At 41.2% G+C, this 23,668-nt stretch overlaps 1 protein-coding gene across 1 annotated transcript in view; it reads right to left on the bottom strand.

The window, feature by feature from the left end:
- The window catches only part of ERMP1 (endoplasmic reticulum metallopeptidase 1), a 1,021,143-nt gene that overhangs the window by 656,948 nt on the left and 340,527 nt on the right, over window positions 1-23,668 (bottom strand). The window contains exon 7 of the mRNA XM_044067197.1: window positions 17,048-17,260. Coding sequence (XP_043923132.1) covers window positions 17,048-17,260 — 213 coding nt within the window. The remainder of the gene's footprint in view (window positions 1-17,047; window positions 17,261-23,668) is intronic.

Genomic DNA, 23,668 nt, shown 5'->3' with positions numbered 1-23,668 from the left:
AACCTGGACTAGGAAAGGGGAAGCAAATTGGCAGATAGAAGATTGCTTGTCTTGAAAAGGAGGTTTCACAGCAGGAGTCTGAGCAGGCTTAGCAGGGGTACATGCTTAGAACCCATTTTACCTTTAGGAGAAGGGTGATGCCGCCTACGAACAAAAGCAGATTTCAATAGATAATCCCTCTGAATTTAGGGATGGGAGACTCAAAAATATTTTTCAATTCCTGCAAGGCCTTGCCTTTATCCTGTAGGAACTTAAAAAGCTCAGCAGCAGCTGAGCTAAAAAGGGTCTTACTGTCATCAAGAGCAGCAGCAAACAAATTAGCCTTAATATCATCAGGTAAGGGCTGGACATGATGCCAAGAGTAACGTTTCAAAAAGTACAGTTTTGTACCTACCATAAATGTAGATGTTCGAGGATCTACATTGCTGCAGTCCTAACTATTGGGTAGTCCGCTGTCCAGTCGGCCCGAATACCAAAGTATATGGCTGACGTCGGTCAGGGCGCATTAGACTGACGTCAGTACGTCAGGGTACTAATGCGCATGACCGACGTCATATCCTCAGTCTTTTCTTGCCCCAGATGTCAGAAGACCCTGAAAAGATAAGGCCAAAACCAAAAAACTCCAAACATACCTGCACCAAAAATATGTACAATATATACAAAATTACCAGAATATAACCTCACCTACACAACCACCCCTAAACACAGAGGGCAAGGAGGGAGGGTAAATTGGACTGCAGCAATGTGGATCCTCGAACATCTACATTTATGGTAGGTACAAAACTGTACTATGTTCTTCATTCCACATTGCTGCAGTCCTAACTATTGGGTAGAATCCCAAAGCAGAGGTAAGGGAGGCTGGCAAATCATAAGGAAGCAGGAACTGACAACATGCCTTGCAAAATAGCTGTGGCAAAACCAGCCCTAGACTTAGAGTAGAGAGGAAGGTGATAATGCTTAGAGAAAGTATGCACTGAACTCCAAGTAGCTGCCTCCAAAATATCCTTAATTGCCACCCCCCTTAGAAATGCTGTTGAAGTGGCAGTAGCCCTAGTGGAATGAGGCCTAATCCCAGCTGGAATCTCTTTGCCATGATGGGAATAACAAAATGCAATGCAAAACCCAATCCACCTAGAAATAGTTTGTTTTGACACAGGCTTGCCCTGCGAACTCAAAGCAAAAGAAACAAACAACTGCTGAGACTGCCTAAAATCCTTAGTCCTGCTCAAATAATAACGCAATTGCCTGTGTACATCTAAAGTGTGCAAAATCTTTTCCCCTTTATTTTGGGGATCTGCATAAAAAGTAGGCAAATGAATAGTTTGGTTTAAAGCCACACTAGAAACCACCTTAGGCATAAAGGAAGGATTGGTACGTAAAGATACCCTATCCTTATGAAAAATCAAAAAGGCTCTACCGCCATAAGGGCCTGCAACTCAGAAACCCTTCTTGCAGAAGTAATGGCCAACAAAAAAGCAGTCTTCCATGACAAGTATTTCAATTCAGCAGTAGCCGCAGGCTCAAAAGGTTGTAGAGTAAGTTTCTCCAACACAAAATTGAGATCCCAAGCAGGAGTAGGAGCTCTACGTGGGGGTCTTATATTCTTTGCCCCTCTAAGAAATTGCTTGAACAAAGGATGCGAAAACAATGGTGGGTCACAATCATAGTGAGCTGAAATTGCTGCAGCATGAATCTTAATGGAAGAGAAAGACAAACCTTTGTCCAATAACTCAGTAAGATATTGAAGAGCCACACTCAAATTAGGCTCAGAAATCTCCAAATTATTTGCTGCACTCCAAAATAAAAATCTCTTCCATTTTTCTGCGTACACTTTTCTTGTACTAGGTCTTCTGGCTTCCATAATCACATTTAAAACTTGTTGAGGAAGTTGAGACCTGCTGTCTTTCAAAACAGAATATGCCAGGCTGTTAGATGAAGAGAGTGAAGCTTGACATTGAGCAGGTGACCGTCCCTCTGAGACAACAGGTGTGGAATCAAGGGTAAAGGCCATGGAGGCTTCCTTACCAGACTCCTCAGTAATGGGCACCAGTGCTGCCGAGGCCAATCTGGAGCTATTAAAATCATCCTTGGCTTGTCTTGTCTGACCTTTAGAAGCACCTTCGGGAGAAGAGGCAGAGGTGGAAAAGCATACACATGAAGAGTTTTCCAACTGAAAGAAAGAGCATCCACTTTCCAAGCTGTGTGATGAAACCTCTGTGTGCAAAACTTTGGCAGCTGGTGGTTTAGTGGAGAAGCGAACAGATCTATGTCTGGAGTTCCCCATGACACTGTCAATTTTTGAAATACATGAAGATCCAGTTTCCACTCGTGGGGATCCATGATTTGTCTGCTTAACACATCTGCTAAGGAGTTCTGTGCTCCCGGCAGAAACCTTGCCTGAAGAGTTAGTTGCAAGCTGAGCGCAGTCTCCCATAAAATCATTGCTTGCCTGCACAATGGGTAAGAATGTGTTCCCCTTGTTTGTTGATGTACCACATGACAGTTGTGTTGTCTGTTAGAATCAACACCTGCCCTGGAAGAAGTAACTCCTTGAAAGCCATTAATGCAAACTGGACTGCTAACATCTCTTTCATGTTGATATGTAGATGCTGTAGTCTGGCAGGCCACTTGTCTTGTATCCACTTTCCATTTAGATGAGCTCCCCAAGCAATGTCTGAGGCATCTGTCGTTAGAATCTGACTCGCCTCTGGCCGGGTCACAGAGAGTCCCTTGTTTAGGTGACATTCCTGAGCCCACCACAAAATTCCTTTTGAATGCAAGGTATTATTTGAATGACAGTGTCCAAATCCTGGCAGTGCTGTGTCCATACATTTTGAGATACCATTGCAGCTTCCTCATATGCAGTTTGGCATTGGGAAGCACCAGAATACAAGATGCCATGAACCCTAAGGCTTGAAGGACTGTCCTTGCAGTCAGCCCGGACTGAAGAGATAGTTGATGGAAGTAACTGGAAAGATTCTTTTGTTTGTCCGGGGTTAAAAAGGCCATCTGGGCTGCTGTATTCAGTCTCACACCCAGAAAGCACATGTCTTGAGAGGGTACTAGACTGGACTTTATTTCGTTCACAGAATACCCTAGGCATCTTAGCACTGCTATGACATATTCCAAATGCTGTAGAAGGTCTTCCTTTTCTTGAGCCAGAATCAGGCAGTCGTCCAAGTAAGGATAGATTTGAATTCCTTTTAGCCTGAAGTAAGCTATCACTGGAGCCAGAACCTTTGTGAATACTCTGGGCGCAGTAGATAAGCCAAAGGGCAATGCAGAGAACAGATAATGAGAATTTCCAGCTCGAAAACGCAGATACTTCCTGCAACTTAGTCTTATAGGCACATGAAGGTAAGCTTCCTTGAGATCTAAAGTTACCATCCAGTGATCTTTGCCCAGCAGAGGTAAAAGCTGTTGTAACGTCAACATTTTGAACTTGGGAATGTCCAGATAAGTGTTGAGGATAGATAAATCCAAAATTGGTCTCCACGTGTTCCCCTTCTTCGGTACTAGGAACAGGCGAGAATAAAATCCTAGGCCCCTTTCTGGCACAGGAACTGGCTGAATGGCCCCTATTTGGAGCAATAGAGAAATTTGCTTGCGAGCCTCTGTTCTTTGTAGAGGAGGAATTTCTGGCATGCCTTTGAAAGGAGGCAAGGTATGGAAATAAAACCTGTAACCGTGGTGAATGATATCCAGAACCCATCTGTCTTGGGTAATTAAATCCCAATTTTCTTTGAAAAGAGACAGCCTTCCTCCCAAAGGTGCTGCCAGGCGAGAATGTACTGGCAGCTGAAACGGCAGGTCATTGGGTCTGCTTACGAAAGGACTGACCCCTGCCCTCACCAGAAGTCTGAGCAGGGGAACTCCCTGTCCTAGGCCTAAAAGAACCTTGAGCTCTGCCCCTACCACGTCTAGACCTACCCCTAGACTGGGAATCATAAGCAGGATAAGTCCATCCCTTAGTAGGCCAATTTCTACTAAACTTCGGAGGCTGCACCTGCAAAAAATCCTTAACAGTTTGCATAGACTTAGTCTTGTCCTCCATTTTCTTTAAAACTGCTTCCACAGGCGAACCAAACAACACATCAGACTGTAAAGGAGCATCCAAAATCCTTGTTTTAACATGCTCAGCTAAATTCTGATCTCTCAACCAGGCGTGCCTACGAAGAACAGAACCAGTGGCAGCCACCCTCGAGGAGGCCTGCACAGCATCAAAACCACACTGCAAGGAATGTTTACCCACCTGTTCAGACACATGAACTAAATCCTGCAACTCTTTACACTCAATACCTTCTGCCAGAGCATCCACCTTAGATTTCAATTGTGAAAGGAGATAATTCTGATATTTTAACATGTGAAACTGACAATTCAACGCCCTCATGGCTAAAGTGGAAGAAGTATACACTTTCTTTCCCCATCTATCCAAAGCCCTTGCCTCTTTATCAGGAGGAACAGGATTTTTAACAACCGAGGCCTTCACACCTTTAGGCCCCTGAGAGACAGTTTCCGGGTCTGCCCTAGGACTCTTAAAAAGATACTTATGAGCCTCAGGCACCCTATAGTACCTATCCGGTTTAACTGGGGCAGGAGGCAAAGAATCAGGGTTCAGGGAAGCCTCTGCAAAAACATCTTCCACCACATTCAGAACAGGAGGTATAGCTAAAGGCCTATGCTGGGGTAAAAACAAGAATTCCCTAAGCCTCTTCCTGGAATCAGAGAAATCTTGACCTTCCCATTTAAAATGCTCCCTCATGGAATGCAGAGTCTCTGAAAATGAAAAATCCTCAGGAGGAGAAGCAGAAGGAGTAGAATCATCCACATCAGAATCAGAATAAGGAGGATACTCCTGCAAGTCTTCAGTCAAGACTCAGAAGCCTCCGAACATTGCTCAAAACTCTCAAACTCAGGTTCCACCCTAGGCCTCTTATCAGGAGGGGGCATAGAACCTCTAATCATAGTAATCAAATCCTCTGCCATTTTAAGCATATGCTTCTTAGGCAAAGACCCTGAAACACTAGGAGAAACCCCACTGAAGCTAAACTTGGCCTGCCTCTCAAAGAAGCCTTGGAAACAGAAGGGAGGCTCTAACCACCTTAGGAAGAGAGGGAAGAACAGCCACCTGAGAAGCCCCTCAGCCTGGCCTACTTCCTGAGAGGATACATCCTGTAACAGTAAAGTCTCTCCTGAGACTCCAAAGAAACTCCTGGCAGAACCTCCGCTCCACTGATCCTTCTAAAGAACCGGCGCCTGGGACTGTCGGTTCTTCCACTCTAGGCTTTGCTGCTTTGTCCTTGCGCTTTTGGTCGAAGCGGGCGCCGGAGCATCCGGCGGCATTTTATAATTACAACGCTTCCCAAAACTAACCTGGCACAGTCTAACCTTCTCTTAATAGTGCGTTTGTTAAATCTAGCACAAGAGCGGCATCCAACAACGCCGTGCTCAGGCCCTAAACAAGGTATACACAAAGTATGGTAATCCCTATGAGGTATCTGTTTCCCACAAGAAATACAGTTATTCACTTTTTCTGACATCCGGTTAAATACTGAGGCAAGAAAAAACCAAAATATTCCCCAACGGGGTACTTAGCCAACTTTGATTCGGTCTGAAACTCTGACTTCAGAAACTTTCAGAACGCCAACCTGCACTCGCAAAATTGCTTCTGCATCGGACCATGCGGCAAAAAAGACTGAGGATATGACGTCGGTCATGCGCATTAGTACCCTGACGTACTGACGTCAGTCTAATGCGCCCTGACCGACGTCAGCCATATACTTTGGTATTCGGGCCGACTGGACAGCGGACTACCCAATAGTTAGGACTGCAGCAATGTGGAATGAAGAACATCGGAACCAAATGCAGCAGCCCAGGAGGGAGCATTATAACTACATTTAATACAATGGTGAGCCACTTGAGAGGTAAAATCCAGTAAAAAAAAGGGGGACAAGACCTTCCCTTCTGAATCAGGGATGTTAGAAATTGCCTGAAAGAAGGGCTAAAACACACCTGGCCATACGAGTCTGGTAATTAACAGCCCTAAAAGCCAGAGTGGCATCAGTATAGACCTTTTTGCTTATATGTTCTATGGCTTTAATGTCCTTATCCGAAAGAAGTAGTTTAGTGGATGGCAAAAGTTAGGTGGCTTGTCACATGACACAGACACTACAGAAGAATTAGCAGAAGGATATCTGTACAAAAACTTATCAGGCACCTAGTAAAACCGGTCAGGTTTCTTGAAAGCTGGAGGTTGGAAATCAGGGGCAACAGAGACCACTGAAAAAGTATCTAAGAGGGCAGTCAAGACAGGAAGTACAGCAAAGAGCTTGGAAGACTGCACATAGAAGAGTTCATATTACCTCGCTTGAATATCAGAAACCTGAGAACAGTCCTGTTTGAAATATTCCATTACACAAGAAACAGTATCCCCAAAGGAGGTTCTTTTAAGGGAGAGTTTGGACTAATAGAATCTTCGTCCTCAAACCCATAATCCAAAAAAGGGAAAGTCTGCCCGAAAAACCCTAAGAGGTTCAGACCCTTGCCAACACTCAACCAACGTAGTAGGACTCTCTTACTGAACTAGAATTTGCAGGATCCTCTTCGGTCCCTCAGTGATAATCAGCTGAAGCTCCCCCTCAACATCCAGAGTGAATGTTTGTAAACCCTCTGAGGACACGTGAGAAGTCATATCAATAGCGGCCTCCAACAGGGTCATGGCAGAGGAATCCAAGACAACCACCAGATGATCCTACAGGAGTTCACTAGCCTCGAGAGAGACGTCTGAGGGAGGTGGGATAGCAACAGAATCAGCCTCGAGTTTTTTTAGCCTTTTGCCTGGCAGACAGCTGACCTATGGAACAGGAAGACTCCACCACAGCATGTTGCATCAATAATTTAAGACACTGGTTCTCCAGCCAAATCAACAAGGAGGAGAGATGACTATGAAGGTTGTTGGGGACAAATGCTTGGCAGATACAACACACAATATGGCAGTGAGAAACACTAAGAGAAGAGACACTGCTCATGATCATCTATATGAGGAATCTGCCTCCCACACTGACACTTTCCCTTACTAGATGACATGAAAACACACCAAAAAAAATAATAAAGAAGAAACTCTACTGGGGCATTTATCTGAAACATGGCTTGGCAACCAGTACAGAAGAAGCAGTGTTCAGACTGATGATAAACTATGATGTTTGGACTAATGGCAAAGAAGTTCTGAGGCATGTACATCTGTATGTCACCTTTATGCCCTACACCTTGAACAGGAAGCATAAGTGTGATGTAATGTATGAAGTTTACAAATTCCTGAGGCTTTGGTATACTGACTGGACGTTGGACTACCCTTAGCAGGGAACCCCTTATATGTCAAGAATACTGCAACTGCGATACGGAAGGACATGGACATTTACTCTTATGGCAAGATTTTACACAACTGTACTATGTCCTTCTAGATCACATTTGCAGTATTTGTCATGATAGGGAGAGTACAAAAAAGGGTGAAGGCAGGGAACAGCCCTTCACAAACCCATGCAGAATGGCTCTGGCAAAGTCTGCTCTGGCCCTAAAAAACATACAGTTTATAATGCTTAATAAAGGTAAGCACTGAAAACCAACAGCTAAACCCTTGAAAAAGCAACAGAAGAGGCAACAGCCCTAATGGAGTGAGCCCTAATGGAAGTAGACAGACATTTGCCATGAAATGAATAAGGAAATGGCCTTAGATATCCAGGAGGAGATAGTTTGCTTAGAAACAGCCAAACTCAATGTTCTGCGATGAAAGAAGAAACTGGTCAGACTTGAGAATGGCCCAAGTTTTATCCAAATTTTACTTGAGCTGTTTGTGGAAATCCAAGGTGTGCAGGACCCTCTCATTAGTAGACCGAGAAGGAAAAAAGGAAGGGACTTATCCTGCCTGATTCAAAGGCAACACATTAACCACTTTGGGCATAAAAGATAAATTAGCACGAAGGGACACCCTGTCCCTGTGAAAAATAAAAAAGGAGGGATGGCCATAAGGGCCTGAAGCTCAGAAACCCTCTGAGCAGAATTAAGAGCAAGCAATAAGACGGTCTTTCAGAACAATGTTGCAGAGAAGCTGAACCTGCAGGCTCAAAATGAGCCTGGGTCAATTTTTCTAAAACAAAATTAAGGTCCCAAGGAAGAGGAATAGGCTTCTTTGGGGGCCTAAGATGCAGGATGTCTCTAAGAAACTGTTTGACCTCAAAGCAATAAGCCATAGAAAGATTCAAAGGCAGACAAGAAGACAAATGGGCCTTCACAGAAGAAAAGGGAAAGCCAGACTGCAGTAACTGACACAAATAAGAGAAAACCAAATGAACCCCCACACACACACACACACACACACACACACACACACACACACACACACACACACACACACACACACACAGAAAAACTCTTCCATTTGGACACAAGACTTTCTGGTTGCAGGTTTTATTGCCTCCTGTAAAACCCTGCGCATATCCTTGGAAAAGAGGTGTCTAAAAGGGATCACATCCGCAGTGTCAGTTGAAGAGTAGACAACAGAGGATGACTGAGTGACCCCTTGTCCTATGCAAGAAGGTCTAACCGGAGAGTTAACTTGTAGTGATTACCCCTGGCCAGATCCATTAAGATAGAGAACCAGTGCTATCTTGGTCAAAAAGGAGTCACTAGAAAGAGTTTTGTGGAATCCAGCTGAATCTACAGCAGGGGAAGGGGTGGGAAGGCATAGAGAAGCATCCCCTTCCAAAGAAAAGAAAGGGCTTCTCATCTCCCATACCAGATGGCATGGCAGTCTGGAACAGAAAAGAGGGAACTGCCTGTCTAGAGGGGAAGCAAAAAGATCTACCTGAGGAATACCACAAAGATGGTCTATGTCCAGAAATATGTCTCTGAAGCATCCATTTTTTACTCTGTGTTTTGGACCTGTTCAAAGCATCTGCTTGCGCTCTGAAGGAATATATACTGTCTGAGGAGTTAACCGATGACTGACACCCAGATCGCAGGCCTGAACAGCCATCCTGAAATAAAAAAGTAAGACTTTGTGCCCCCCCCCCCCCCCCGCTGACATATTAAATCACTGTGGTGTTGCCCATGTACACCATCAGAGGGCCTGGAAAGAGCATGGTGAAAAGCCTGAAGGGCCAGAATCAGAGCTCTCATATCTGTGATGTTGATTGTCTGAATTCTGAAGGTTGGCCAAAGACCTTGGACTTTCAAGTAACCACAGGAAGCCCCATACCCCATGTCCAAAGTGTCTGCAAACAGCTCTTGAGAAGAAACACAGGTCTGGGTTGAAGGCAAGCTGTTGAATTCACCACTCAAATTCCTGCTTCAGACAAGGAAGGAGAAGCACTCTGAAATCCACAGGGTGGCAATGCTGAAGACAAACGGAAGGTACCACTAAAGCTTCCACATGTGCAGCCTGACAACAGGAAGCAATGGAATAGAAGAAGCCATGAAGCCCATGGCTTGAAGAATTCTCTGGCTGGAAGAGCAGACAGATGAACAGACTTAAAGAAAGCCATCAAGGACATCATGTTTGGAGGTGTAAGAGGCCAACACTGGCACTGTCTAAATCCTGCAGTCCAGATGCACATGACTCTGAAGGGGAGCCGGGACTGACTTTTGAAAGTTGATAGTGAAACACAGACTTTGGAGGAGAGATATGATGAACTCCAGATCCTGTAACGTGCAGCTAGGAGAAGGCACCTGAAGCAACAGGCTGTCTAGATAAGGAAAATATGAATGCTTTGGAGCCTGCAAAAAACAATCACAGGAGCTAGGCATTTTGTGAATACTCAGAGCAGTAGAGAGGCCAAAGGGTAAAGCAGAGAACTGAAAATGAGAAGAAAAAGAAATGTAAAAACTTCCTGAAAAGAGGATAAATAGGAATATGAAGATAAGCATCCTTCAGATGCAAAGACACCAGGAAAGCCTGGGGTAGTACAATAAGAAAGAGGGTTTGAAGAGAAAGCATTCAAAAAGAAGGAACCTAAAGAAAGGTGTTGAACAAGCAGGGAAATCCAGAATAGGTCTCCAAGTGCCCTCTTTTTGTGGGACCAGGAACATTCTGGAGTAAACACCCTTTCCTACTTGTGAAGGAGGAACAGGTTGAATAGTTCCATGGTCAACAAGGGACCCAAGGACCTCTGAGAAATGAGGAACTTGTTCAAGAGGAGGTTGGGGAATCCCTGAAAAAGAAGTGACAGACTTCCACTCCAGGAAGTAATCTCGATGGATGATAAGCTAGAACCCAAGAATTCAAGGTGGTGATATGCCACTTTGGAAGGCAGAGGGAGAGCAGAGGGGACAAGGAAACATAGCCAAGGGGAGGGGGGGACAAGATGTCAAAGAGAAGCAGGCTTATCAGATAAAGGAGTCTTCTGAACCACAGGAGCCTGAGAAGATTTAACAGGAGGAGCTCACCTATCACCCTTCCTGCCTTTGGAGGCCTGACAAGGTTGCCTGCAAACAAAAGCAGACCGAGTAGGATAGTTCTTCTGGAACTTAGGGATAGGGAACACAAAAAATATGTTTAAGGTCCTGCAAAGCTTTACCTTTTTCCTGAAGAGACAAACATATCAGCAGCAGTAGTCCCAAAGATAATGTTATTTTCCAAAGGGGCACCCAGCAACTTAGCCTTAATGTCTTCACATAATGACTGCAGGTGAGGGCAAGAATAACACATCATGATAGGCCTGAAGGCAACAACCCTGGAAGAGGCAGAAGCACATTTATATTGATAGAGTGATAAGTCACCTGACAGGTAGAACCTAAACTAGAAAGAGCAGTCAGTGTCAGAGCACATCTGGTCATGCGAGTCTGGTAACTGATGGCCTGAAAGGCCACATTAGAACAAGTATAAACTTTCTTACCAATTCTTTCCATTGCCCTGCTTTATCTGAAAGTAGAAGTGTGGAAGAGGGCAAAAATTTAGAAGTCTCATCAGAGGAGACTGACACCACAGTAGGATCATCAAAAGGACACAAAAACTGACAATATTCAGGAACCTTATAGAAACTTTCAGGTTTCTTTGGAGCAGGAGACTGAGAATAATGAGACTTAGAAGCAGCTATAAAAATGTCCAACAAAGCAGCCAGCACAAGAGGTACTGCAGAAGGTTTAGAAAAGTCCACCTAAAGCAGCTCATAACACTTTTTCTGGATATCGGACACATGAGAAGAATCCCACTTAAAGTACTCCATCATTGTAGCTATATTGTCTCCAAAGACTATTCCTCAAAAGGAAATTCAGAACTAATAGACTCTTCTTCATCAGAACAATAGTCCAAAGGCAAAGACATTTGGGAAGAGTAAGACAAAATCCCATCATCAAGCTGAATCCTGCTCTGAGGAATCTGGCTCCCTAGTTCATTTGAAAGCAGTTGATATCCAAGGGGGAGTGGGCACAGAAACTCCTTGGGTAGGCTTCAGGGCCATTAAGGCATTAAATCAGGCCCCAAGTAAACTCCTGCCATTCCCTTTAAGGATCCTCAGGGAGTACAGACGTATGCTTAGTCTTCTGCTTTTTCTCGATAGGGAAGTAATCCCTATCAAACACCAGAGGTTTCAAACCTTGATGTGATTCAATAAGAGTACTTAGAACCTCTTCCCTGACCAGAATCTGTGGAATCTCTCTAGGGTCCTTCAAGATGATCAGCTGTGGTTCCCATCCGGAGCAGACACTTGCAAAGCCTCAGAGGATGTCAGAAAGGAATGATCCATGCTAGCCTCCAAAGGCATCAAAACAGAGGAATCCTATGTAAACACCAGATGGCCTACAGAGCTATCACCTGCTTCTAAAGAAACATCCAGTGGAGGCTGGGCAGCCAAGGAATCTGGCCAAGATTTCTTGGCTTTCCTCTTACTTAATGGTACCTCGGTGTTAGAAGATTCTTCTGTGCTATGCTGGGCTAACAGTATAAGCCTCTGGCTCTCGAGACAGATGGCCACTGAAGACAACTGGCTTCTAAGAGTGTTAGACACAAATGCTACAGGATGTATGATCATGAGAAGCACCCAAACAAAAAAAAAGAGAGACATTGTTGTGACTGTCCTTATGGGGATTTTGCCTGCTACACTGACATTTTTCCTTCTTGGATGACATAACTCTACGTAACCAAAAGAAAAAGGAAAAAAGCACCAATGGGGCACTTATCTGACAGCTAGGTATTTAGCACAGCAAAGGGTGTTCAGACTGATGAGTGAAGATGACATTTGGACTGGCAATAAAGAAGTTCTGGGTAACTGCGTCTATATGTCACTTTTATGCCATACTTCCTGAAAGTGCAGCGTGTGTGTGATGTATGGCGCATACAAGATCTAAAAGCTTTGGTATACTGGTCAGAATACTGTAACAGTGATACAGAAGAACATCTACACCACATGTAGTTTCCTGTCACTACAATTTTTAACCCTAATCATATACTCACTCAAAACAAGCAATAACATTTTCCTACTATCTCTTCATCTCATGACTTTTTGCCTCCCTTATCTGTTTTTGTGCTTTTTACTGCTTCAGTTCTCTCTCAAACCAATGCACCTAAATTTCTATGCTCACTGTTTAATGATGTGCTATTGCTCTGGCAATGCTAACAATACTTATTGTATGGAAATCTGTGAATTTACTGTACACTGGCTACCATATTTCTTTAAGCATTAACATTATTAATTGTTTGACTCCAATGATATTATAGGTTCATAGTCAGTAAATATGTTCACAGGCAAGTACCAGGCTAACTGCCCTTGTGGGCCATTTTAAGCCTATCCAATTTCCCTTTCTGTGCTCTACATAACCTATCCCATTTGAATATAAATTGGCTTTGCCCCGCCCATGGTTGATAATTATATATTACTCCTAATGATATTAAATGGGATCATGCCATAGATAATTTGAAGGGATCCATGTACGAGATAAAGCAGTTAGAAGCTGCCTCTGTCCATTAGTAGTACTAGTAAATATTTTGTTTCTATTTCAATGTATGTATATTACATTATGAATATTTTTAAAAACCTGAAAATCTCTTTGGTGCTTTTCTCTCCTGGCCTCCACTGAAAAAGGGTTTCATCCCAGATGAACATTCCTCATCAACAAATACAAATAAACAATCAAATGATAAAAAAAAAAAAAAATGTGCAACAGCTCTCTGAAATGCCACTGGTGTTGATGAAATATCCAAACTTTCTATGTTGTCTTATATTTACACAGTTTGCAGCTTGCTTCAGCTGACTAAGTGCCATACCCTGGTTTACATCTAGTACTGAAAAATAAAATTTGCATTTGGCATTTAGTTGTTTATTAACTTTGTCAATCATGTTGGTGGGCTGTCCAAAGACAATTTTCAGCCATGACCTGGGCCATTCGGGTACTTATTGTGTTTGTTTGAAGATGGAACTACATATATTGTTTGCTATCTTGCTCTCAGTGATTGCACACCAATTTAATTAATACATAACAGTCTAACTTTAAAGAGCACTAGATAGAAATAACAGTTTGCAACAATAGTCTAGCTTTAAAGTATTCATAATTAAGGTTGCAGTAAAAAATTTTTCCAAACACGCAAAAAATGCTCATTAGCTTAACAGTAAGTGAACAAGTGTTTGTGTGTACTGTTCTGAGTTATCATGCAACAGAGTAAGTTAAATACAAGTATACATCTTACTGTTCTATTCATAGTGTTAAGATGCTAACCAATGCAAAATCAGAGGCATTTATATTAGTAAGATGTTGGAGCATTTTCTGAGTGTGTTGAATTTGTTGACTTTCAGATACTTTGTGATAATGAGTTCCATGCAACAGGCACAAGATCTTCTGTTTTCCTCCAATAACCTCTGTAAAATGGGGCCCTCCCAAGAGATAAGGCATTGAGGATGAATGGTGTAGTCAGAAGTTCTATGTTGCAATCTGGCCACTAATGGTGGATAGTGGGAGCAGCTTAGCAACTTGTAAATCAAACAGTTTAGAAGCAAAGCTGCCCATTAGTTATTGGTAGTAAACTTTTTTTTTTGTTTGTTTGGGGCGGGGAGTTGCAATGGTGTTCAACGGGGCATTCTAAGAACATGAATCTGCATATCTTACATACTTTCAACTAGAGGCTCTAGGTGTTCTGTGCCGAGTTCATTACAAATAGAAGGAAGTGTTCAAGCACTGTTATCATTTGCATTGCAAAGGTTGTCCTTGCTTCAAATGGAAATAAAGCTGGATTAGTTGATGGAGGGCATTTAAAGTTTTGCATATGCATGAAGAATATGAAGTTTTGGTCAAACAGGACCATCTAGGTATCATTGTTGTAACTCTACGGTGTTCCAAGGGGTCACTTATGGTTAATGTAAGGTTAATTTTCGTTTTGATTGAAAAACACATTTGGGTTTTCCCAGTTAATTACAAAGTTGCTTTGAGTTAACCAGTTCCATACAGAAGTCCTGTTGCAGGTTATCTTGTAGCCTATGAAAAGACGTTGTTATAGCAGAGTATTATGCTATCACCTGTATAAAATGTGCAGTTTAATTAAGATCCATCAAATGGTGTGCTACTAATGAAAAGAATGGCCCAAAAATTGAACCTTGTTGTACCCCTGCTAAGCAGCTACTGTTTTCTGATGCATTAAATCCATGCTTAACTGTGAATTTAGGCAAGCAGAAAGCATTTTAGGGCACTGTTACTTGTGCCTCAATCAGCTAATTGTTTCAGTCCCAGCAGATTACTATAAAACTTAATGCCCATTTCATCAGCAAAATGGCTCCTGCTAGTTTTCCTCTTAGTATCATTAATAAGCACTTTACTTCTACTTGTTTGACCCTATACTATTTATTAGGCAGGGCATAGTTTGAAAAGTATTCTCTTAATTTGTTGTACAGTAGTTTTTTCCATTATTTTAGCTAAAAGGTACAGTACTGCTGCTGTTCTGAAGTCTGATGCAGAAAAAGGGTATTTAGATTGGGTCCATAGTGAAATGTTTCCAGGTATAAGGAATAAGATGTGTGGTAAGGGTTACAGCATCATGTGTCATAAGGGCTTGTGTATCTATTGTAATGTCATCTGAATAAATGTAGGGCAAGTACTGAATCACAAAAGTACTACAAAAATACCGATATTCATAAACCAATTTAACATATCTTTTGAGATAATGATTTTAAAGCTGAAGGGAGGGAACTTGCATACTTTACATATAGTTACAATTAGTGACGCTTCTTGGTTGGGTGCTTTGAGTAATGAGTTAGGGGATGCGGAAATTATGTTTTTTATACTGTTACAAAGTTCTAGGATAACTGGATGCGATTACAAGAAGTGTGTTGCGAGTTGTTTTCACTGCTTTTAGTATTTTCTAGAATTATTTGAGGACACCAGTAAAGAAAGCAGATCGGTTTGTACATACAAGGATTTTACACTACACCTTGAAGCTGAATGTGCCTTTTTGAAATTGACACATTATTTTTTTTGTTACTGTTGAAGTCAGTTATCTCTAACAGATTCCTAATGTCAGATCTTAACCATAGGCACATGGTACATTTATTATAATTTTCTTAAGGGAAAAGTCAGCTTTGTATAGATTGGAGTATTTTCACAAAGGTATTGACAACAGTAATTGTGTTAGTGTCATTTAAATCCCATCCTAGTTAACTGCTTCTAGTCCTAAATCTAAAATGTGCTGTGATGAGTCTGGAGCAGACCTAGTGCATGTTATTACTTGGTCAGGTTTGGGAGATTAGAAAGGCCAATAGAACATTACTGTAACATGGTCACTGTGGTAGAATAGACAGACATGCATCTTAATTTTTCTGTGAAGTTATTTAAGATGACATCAAGTAATGAGGATGCAGTAGACTGAATGGGTGTTCTTGTTGGCTGAAGTATCATCTAAATTAAGATGTCTCTTTAAAATTAAGTCAATTGGGGGTCTAGTTAGTTAAAATTGGGCTCTCCAAAATAATAAGCATTGCCTTACCTGATTTACTATAAAATATGTCATATAAAGTTAACAAGGATATGGAGAATGCATAGTATCTCAACACTGACTTATAAGGCATTGCAAAAAAACAGCTTGGACCATTAATGAATTCTGGTCGGTGTATTTTTTGATGTGCTAAAATCTATCAGCATACTCTGCATGGTAGGACTTTTTAATGAATAGCAGTACTCCCATATCTATGCTACCTCCAAGCCTGGTATTATAATCCCAGTGACAGTTTTGTTGCAGGCAGGCTGAAGCACAGTTGTGATCCTTTAGCCATGGCTCCACCATGGCCAATATTATATGATTGGTTTTGCATAACCTCTTGTGTTGACCATTTGCCATGCATAACCTCTTGTGTTGACCATTTGCCATTCATGAGACACAAGTTCAGTACAGCTATTTGGAGACTATAAGGATTTTGTTAGTGAAGTATGGCATAATTTACCTGATATTACTTTAATGGTCCTGGATTAAGCTCAGTGTCCTCCACTTTTACAAAAGCAAGTAATATAAGATAGAAAAATGGAAGAATTTTCTCACCGAGTAGTTTTTATTTTATTAGGAAGGAAACCCTATCATTATCTTATGCAAAGTAATGATTGCCAGATTTTGGTGATTATTTCACCACTTTGCTACTGGAACAGTGCATTACATTTCATATCCAGAACTGTTGGTTGCACCTGCAGTGCCATGTGGCATAAGCTTCATGATAATGTCAGTAAACAGAAGACAAAATGTAGAGACAGTTAGTAGCATCAGTAAACATGCCATAACTTTTTTCATTATTATAATGAGGGTGCTTAAGTGTTTATGTGGCACAGCTTTTTTATGTTTAATTGGTTGCGTGAACTTTTGTATTAAAATTCATTAGTTAATTTGTCATGTTGTACGAGGCAAAAGATTCAAGACATAGTGAACTCTATTAAAGAAATGTGTACCACATGACATGCAGTTTCCTGTGGTTACCATTTTTTTTACTTATAAAGTTGTACATATTCATACCAATCGCAGAAAAAGTATTGTCAACAGATATAAAATTCTGTTTTACAGCAGAGTAAAACAGAAGTACTGAGAACTTACGTTTAGCATTATGCTGTAAACACTTCTTTCCCAGGTAGAGTAGTACGGCAGCCACCACTATGCTGTTCAATATGAGACCCACTCGAGCAGGATAGGCCACAACTAACAAACCTAGCACATCAAAGAAAACCATGTTGCCATGGCGATACTCAGATGGGTCAGCCAGGTTATCAGATGTTGCCAGGTACTTTAACACCGACAAAATATTGTCACCTGTTTAAACAACAAAACCAAATTACTCCATAAACAGCAACAAGTACTACTAAGTATTATGACTTGTAAACAAGACAAAAACTAGTAATGCACAGCACAGTTCTTCTACAAATGAAATTATAAATCATCACTTTCGCAGTGAAAACACATCATGGGTAAGTATAGCTTGTTTGTCATCACTTTCTCTAAACAAACGTGTTCCATCTGCAAGTTTATTTTGAGCCTGTGATTGTGAAATCAACTAACAGTGTTAACTGTGGAGCTTTTATCCCTGGGTCAGTAATGAAAATGTACAGTACATAGTTGGATAATTTGACCTTCTTGGTGAGCAAATAAATAGCTAGTTTGCTCATTCAGCAGTGGTTTATTCATCTTTCTTTTACCACTCAAGTGTAATCCTCCTCCCTTGCCAGCAGCCCCTTAGTACTGCATGTCTACCATTATCTTTTTTTATCCTTTTATATCACTATTGGAGCTCATGTTGCAATTAATGTAAGTACTCCCTCTTTGCCTTTGTCCCAGCTATTCCATTGAAAACCAAATTCACATTTAGTTTTTCCCAAATGTGTCTTCTGAAACGCAATTTGCACTCTACATTTTTTTAATATAGTTCACCACTTTCTTTTTTGTATACATTTGTGAGACCATTCACATTTAAAGATAGTATCATAAGGGTCACTGTGTTGAAAAGTTATTCCCACCCTTTATTTGTAACAGCTTTTTTTGTTAAGTATCTAGTTCGAGCTTTGGTGTTACATGCCCACATTAATGTTTGGTAGGTTGATCTTTTATATAGCTGTTTGTCATTTCTTCTCATATCCATTTAAGCTTATGTCACATCTTACAAAAGTTTTTGTTTTATTTAAAGTTTTCAAAAACAAATACAACACAAAACTATAAACTTTGAATACTGAAGTTTTATCTTACTATTAGGAACAATTGTCCCAACTTGACAGTCATACACACACAGACTTGGGTCAATCTATCTAAGCTAGGATGCAAGGTTCAGCCTGTGCTTCTATCAAGTGCTGTCTGGTTTTGTCTTATCTTTAATGCTCTCCCTGAAAGAAAACACTGATTGCTTTTAGAAAACATTATTGCCTAGCCATTGAAAGAAAGTATTCTGTTGTTACTCTATCAGATTGTCTCCATGGAAACATGAGCACCAGATACAGAATTGAATTACTTCCACAAGTACTTAACTTATTTGTTTGCTAGAGAAGAGTTTTTCATTATGGTCAGTGTTCTTTTTTATTTATTCGCTTTCTCTTAAAGCTTGTTACTAGATAAAGTCAAGAGCCTTAATCCAGCCATTCCTTATGCAAGAATGAGAAGAAAAAAAAAACTTTTTTTCTTCTATCATACTCTTAAACAGACTTTTTGTTTTACATTGCAGTGTCTACCTTTCTTAAAACTTAAAAAGGAGAAAGAGAAAAGTAGGAAAAAGAAACAGGGGCGCCTGTTTCTTTTAGTATCCCAATTCCACTTGAAAATAACTGAGAAAACTTTACTTTATAGCATGCAGTTACCATGCATTATACAAACATTAGTGTTGAGAACAAAAGTTTGTTTTACTTACAGTTAACTCTTTCTTTTCTCTTCTTGATAAAGTGTCCCTTCAAACATTAATGGCATGAAGTAGGGCATATGCTTTGGAGTCCCCTACAAGTTAACTAAAGTCATAAAAGTCTAATATTTCCAGGTTTTGTTCTATCATGTTTCACAAATATAGTTAATGCTTTATAATTCCACATTTGTCAGTTTTCAAGTTGCTGTTTTCTTTTAGCTCCATCTCGCAAATCCAGTCTTCGTTTCCTTTCCAATATACTCTCAGTTCCTCTAGTCAACTTTTTTTTCCTGCCTTTCAAGCATTTTTCATTGAAACACTGGAAAAGATTTCACCGGCGCAGTCTTTCTGTGGTCTTTTTTTACCAGAGGAACAAATAGCAGAATCTCCTGTTTAACAGCTCACTTTTTATTGGACACACTTGTATTTCCTCCTTAGCATGTTCGGCATCAAAAATGATTTTGTCCCTCAAGGAAAAAATATTCTGAGGATAGCTGGATACAGCAGTTTGAATCTCACACCTGCTTTTTGACATTCCCTGATTAGTGGAATAAATGTAATCTGCTTTTGCCTGGTGTACAGTGAGTAATCATTTTCCACAAATGTTCTACTGTGTGCCACTTCTAGTACTTTGTCCTTCTGTGACAGTTTTGTTAAAATCACCTCCTTCTGCTGGTAGGATTGCATCTTTACTATTAAAGGTCCGGGTTGCTTTCTTGTGGGCAACGTTGGGGCATACACACGATGTGCTCTTTCAATTAACAACTCCTGCTATGGAACACCAGTCTTCTTCATCTTTCAGCTTTTTCCCGGTTAGGGGTCATCACAGCAGATCACCTGTCCGCTCTTGATTGGCAGTGGAGTTTTTGCAGTGTCGAGTTGCCAGCCCGGCGCCCAACCTTTCACAGAAGGCACACACACGCACGCACTCACCTAGGGCAAATTTAGAGTGCCCAATCCACCTACAGCATGTCTTTGGGATGTAGGAGGAATCCAGAGCACCCGGAGGAAACCCACGCGACCATAGGGAGGACAGGCAGACTCCACACAGAAGGCACCCCAGCTGTGAATTGAACCGGAGAACCTCTTGCTGTGAGGCGGCAACACTAACCGCTGCACCACCGTGGCCGCCCTATGGAACACCAGTCTAGTTATCATAAAATTAATGAAGTCTGTTCCTTCCAGCTTCTATGGTACATCAGAAAATCTCAAGTTTTCCCTGCGTGTTCTGTCCTCCAATTCTATTATTTTTTGAAACATCTCTTCTTGAGCAGTCTAATATTCAGACAGCCTTTTCATCACGTCACTGTTCAAAAACACTTCATCTGAATATCTGTTTAAAGCTTCTTCCATTTTATCCAGCCTTTTCTTTTGAGTTGTTATACTCCATCAGTGTTTCATTTATTTTAATCAGCTCTGAGTACATTTGATTTGTTTCTTCTAGGTGACTGGAAGTCTTGCACCAAAGCTGGAACTTGGACTGTTTTTTGCTGAATAGATGCAGAATTCTTCCAAGTCAGTATTTTTTCCTCACCTTTTCTCGTTGATTTTCTTACAGATTTCCGATTGTCTTTTTTGCTGGTGTCCAGGCAGTGTACTTACCAGCCAGTTACTAAAATTTACCCAAAAAGGCAAGTTCACTGGCCGACTTTTCTGAGTTTTTGTTTTCACACTGGGAGAGCTGAAATTAAGCTGCTACTCCGTGTGTAGCCATCTTGAAAGTCATGATTAAGGAACAACTCATTGGTCACCCTTGGAATAAAAAAAAGATTAGGAGGAGGCAACACCTGTCTCTATGAAAACAATAAAAAAGGAGGAATGGCTATGACAGCCTGAAGTTCATACACTCTCCTGACAGAAATAAAGCCAAAATGAGAACAGATTTCCAGGTTTAATGTTGTAAGGAAGCTGAAGAAGCAATCTCAAATGGAGCCTGGGTCAGTTTTTTCAAGTACAAAGTTTAGGTCTCGAAAAGTTGGAACAGACTTCTGTGAGACCTGATATGAAGGACATAGTTAATAATTTACTTGACCTCAAAACTAGAGGCCAGAGGAGGATTCAAGGGCAGACAGCAGAAATTGACAAATGAGCTTTAACTGAAGAATACGTCAACCCAGTATGGAGCAAATCATAAAAATGAGAGAGGGACCCATAGGAATCTCCACTAATAGGGGATCCAGACAGCGAGAGAGGTACCAGACAGTGAATCTTTTCCATTTGGACATATATAATACTCTGGTAGTGGTTTCCTGGCCTCCCATCAGAACCTACATCACTTCCTCACAAAAGGGGTGCCTAAAAGGGATCAAATCCTTATCAACGACAGTGTCATTTGAAGAGTGGACTGATGAGGATGGACACAAGATCCCTTGTCTTGTGAGAAAGGATCCACCCAGTGAGGTAACTTGTAATTGCCCATGGCCAAGTGAGAAAGGAGGAATCAATGATGTCTGAACCAAAAGGGAGTCACCAGCAAGATTTTGGGAGGGTCCTGCCTGATTTTGTGCAGAACTTGTGTTAACAGAGAAAAGGAGGGAAAGGTGTACAGAAACATTCCCTTTCAAAGAAAAGACAGAGAATCACTTTCCAAATGAGAGGATTTGGGACTCTAACAGAATAGAGGGAGCAGTCTGTTCAGGGGGGTGGAGGGCAAAAAGATCTAACAGAGGAATACCCACCGATAGGCAATGTCCTGGATAATCTCTGTGACGCATTCATTCAAGAGCTTGTGTTCTGGACCTGCTCAGAGTCTGCCACTAGACTGTGCTCTGAAGGAATGTAAACCACCTGAATAGCCACTTGATCCTGAATAGCTAGATCCCAGACATGAAGAGCTAGTCTGCAAAGGGGACAGGACCTTATGCCCCTTGCTTGTTGACTTACCACATCACTGTAGTATTGCTGGTGAAGACTTTGAAGAGCTCGGGATGAGAAGGAATGAAAAGCTTGCAAAGCCAAAACCAGCTCCCTCATCCCTTTTATGTTGATATGATCTGAAATGAGGAGGCCAGAGACCCTGGAACGTTAGGGGGTCAAAAGAAGCTCCTCATCCTACATCTAAGGTGTCTGTGAAAAGCTCCTGTGAGGGAACTGGAACTTAAAAGGGAAGCCCTGGATTGAGAGAGAGTTGGTGAATTCACAAATGAAGCTTGAACTTGAGACAAAGAAGAGAAAAGGGAATTCCATGGAGTGACACTGTTGGAGACACACTGATCTGAGGTATCATTTAAATTTTCTCATATGGAGCCTGGCAAGAGACAGCATCGGAATGGTTGAGACCGTACATCACAGAACCATGAGAAATTCTCTGGACATGGCACAGGACAGAGGAAGAAGAGACATGAAAAAGACCGTCCTAGACAAAACCTTGGGGCAGAAAGAAATGTCAACATGGGCATGATCTGAAGCCTGCATCCAAATAAAACGTGACCCTTGGATGGCTTCAAGACTGGCTTCTGGAGCTTGATGGTGACCTCTAGACTGTGGAAGACAAACAGTAAACTGGAGATCCTGCAACAGACTGCTGGGAGAAGTAGCCTCTATAAGCAGGGTCGTCTAGGTAGGGAAAAGTCTGTATACCCTGAACCTTGCAAAAAGCAATGACAGGAGTGATACATTTGGTGAACAGTCTCAGGGTAGTAGAAGGACAAAGCAGATAACTGAAAATGCAAGGAAGAAACAGAGAACAGCAAACATTTGCCTGAACAGAAGGTGAATGGGGATGTATGCATTCCTGAGATCTAGGGAAGCCAGAAAGGTCTGGGTAAGAAGAGGAAACAAGGTCTAAAGAGACATCATTTAAAAAGAAGGAATCTTGAGAAAGGTGTTGAGCAGAGAAAGATCCAGAATTGATCAACATGTACCTTTCTTCTGAGGAAATAAAAACATTCTGGAGTGAAACCCTTTCTAAACTTAGGTGGGTGGTGTGAAGGCTGCCAGCCCAGCTAGCTAGAATTTTGTAAATAATTCTATGTCATTAGTGAATAGTAATATGATTTGTATGCTTGTCCTACAAATGTAAGAAAACTGTATGTTTTGTACTGATCTTCAAGAATATAACCACAGTGTACCCTACTGGAAAGGAACAGAAATGCATATGAACTATATGCCTATGCAAATGTATGTTTTGATAGTAAGAAGCTGGAACATACAGAGTTAACTTGCAAAACTCTTAAGAGAATAACTTGAAATTGTTTACGATTGTGTTATCTCTCCGTTTCAGCTAGAAGACAGAATGTCTACAGCTACCATTTCTTTCTATTGTCTTAAGACAGAAATAATTACTAGGTTTAAAATGTAAAAGTGTTAATTGTTTTACGACTTCCAGTTTCAGCAGGCTTCTAAGAGATAAGCATTTTTCATAGAGATATGTTAAATTCTGTTGGTATCTGTTTAGCCTGGGAAATAGAGGCAGGTGTCAAATAGTGATATAATCTAGCTAACCCAGCAGTAATGTGCATTATTAATTTAAAAATTATCTCAGAGAGAATGTCTGTGCATTTTGTATCTTGTTTCGGATCTGACAACATCCTCTCACCAGCACTTGTCTTTGCTCTGTAATGAAGACTTAGATCATAGTATTTCTTTTAGAGATAGATAGGAAAATAATACGATCAGTCTAGATGTTTTCTGTATTCATGTGAGTTTGCCCTCAATGTTTTTTAAAGTATTTCCTGTGATTCTGAACTCTGCTATCACTGTGTTGAGTTAATGAGTATCGTCTTGTGCTTTTATTTATTAAATATATTTAAACCTTTTAATTGTGGCTGATTTTGTTTAGAGATATTTAAGCTCTTGGCGTACTTGCATGTATTTGGTAACACTGTACTGGCCACTCCTAA

Source organism: Protopterus annectens, chromosome 3.part1 (genome assembly GCF_019279795.1).
Source record: "Protopterus annectens isolate FY-2018-M chromosome 3.part1, PAN1.0, whole genome shotgun sequence".
Taxonomy (NCBI): Eukaryota; Metazoa; Chordata; order Ceratodontiformes; family Protopteridae; genus Protopterus; species Protopterus annectens.
Note: the sequence above shows the minus strand (reverse complement) of the source record. Positions and strands in the feature narration are given on the sequence as shown.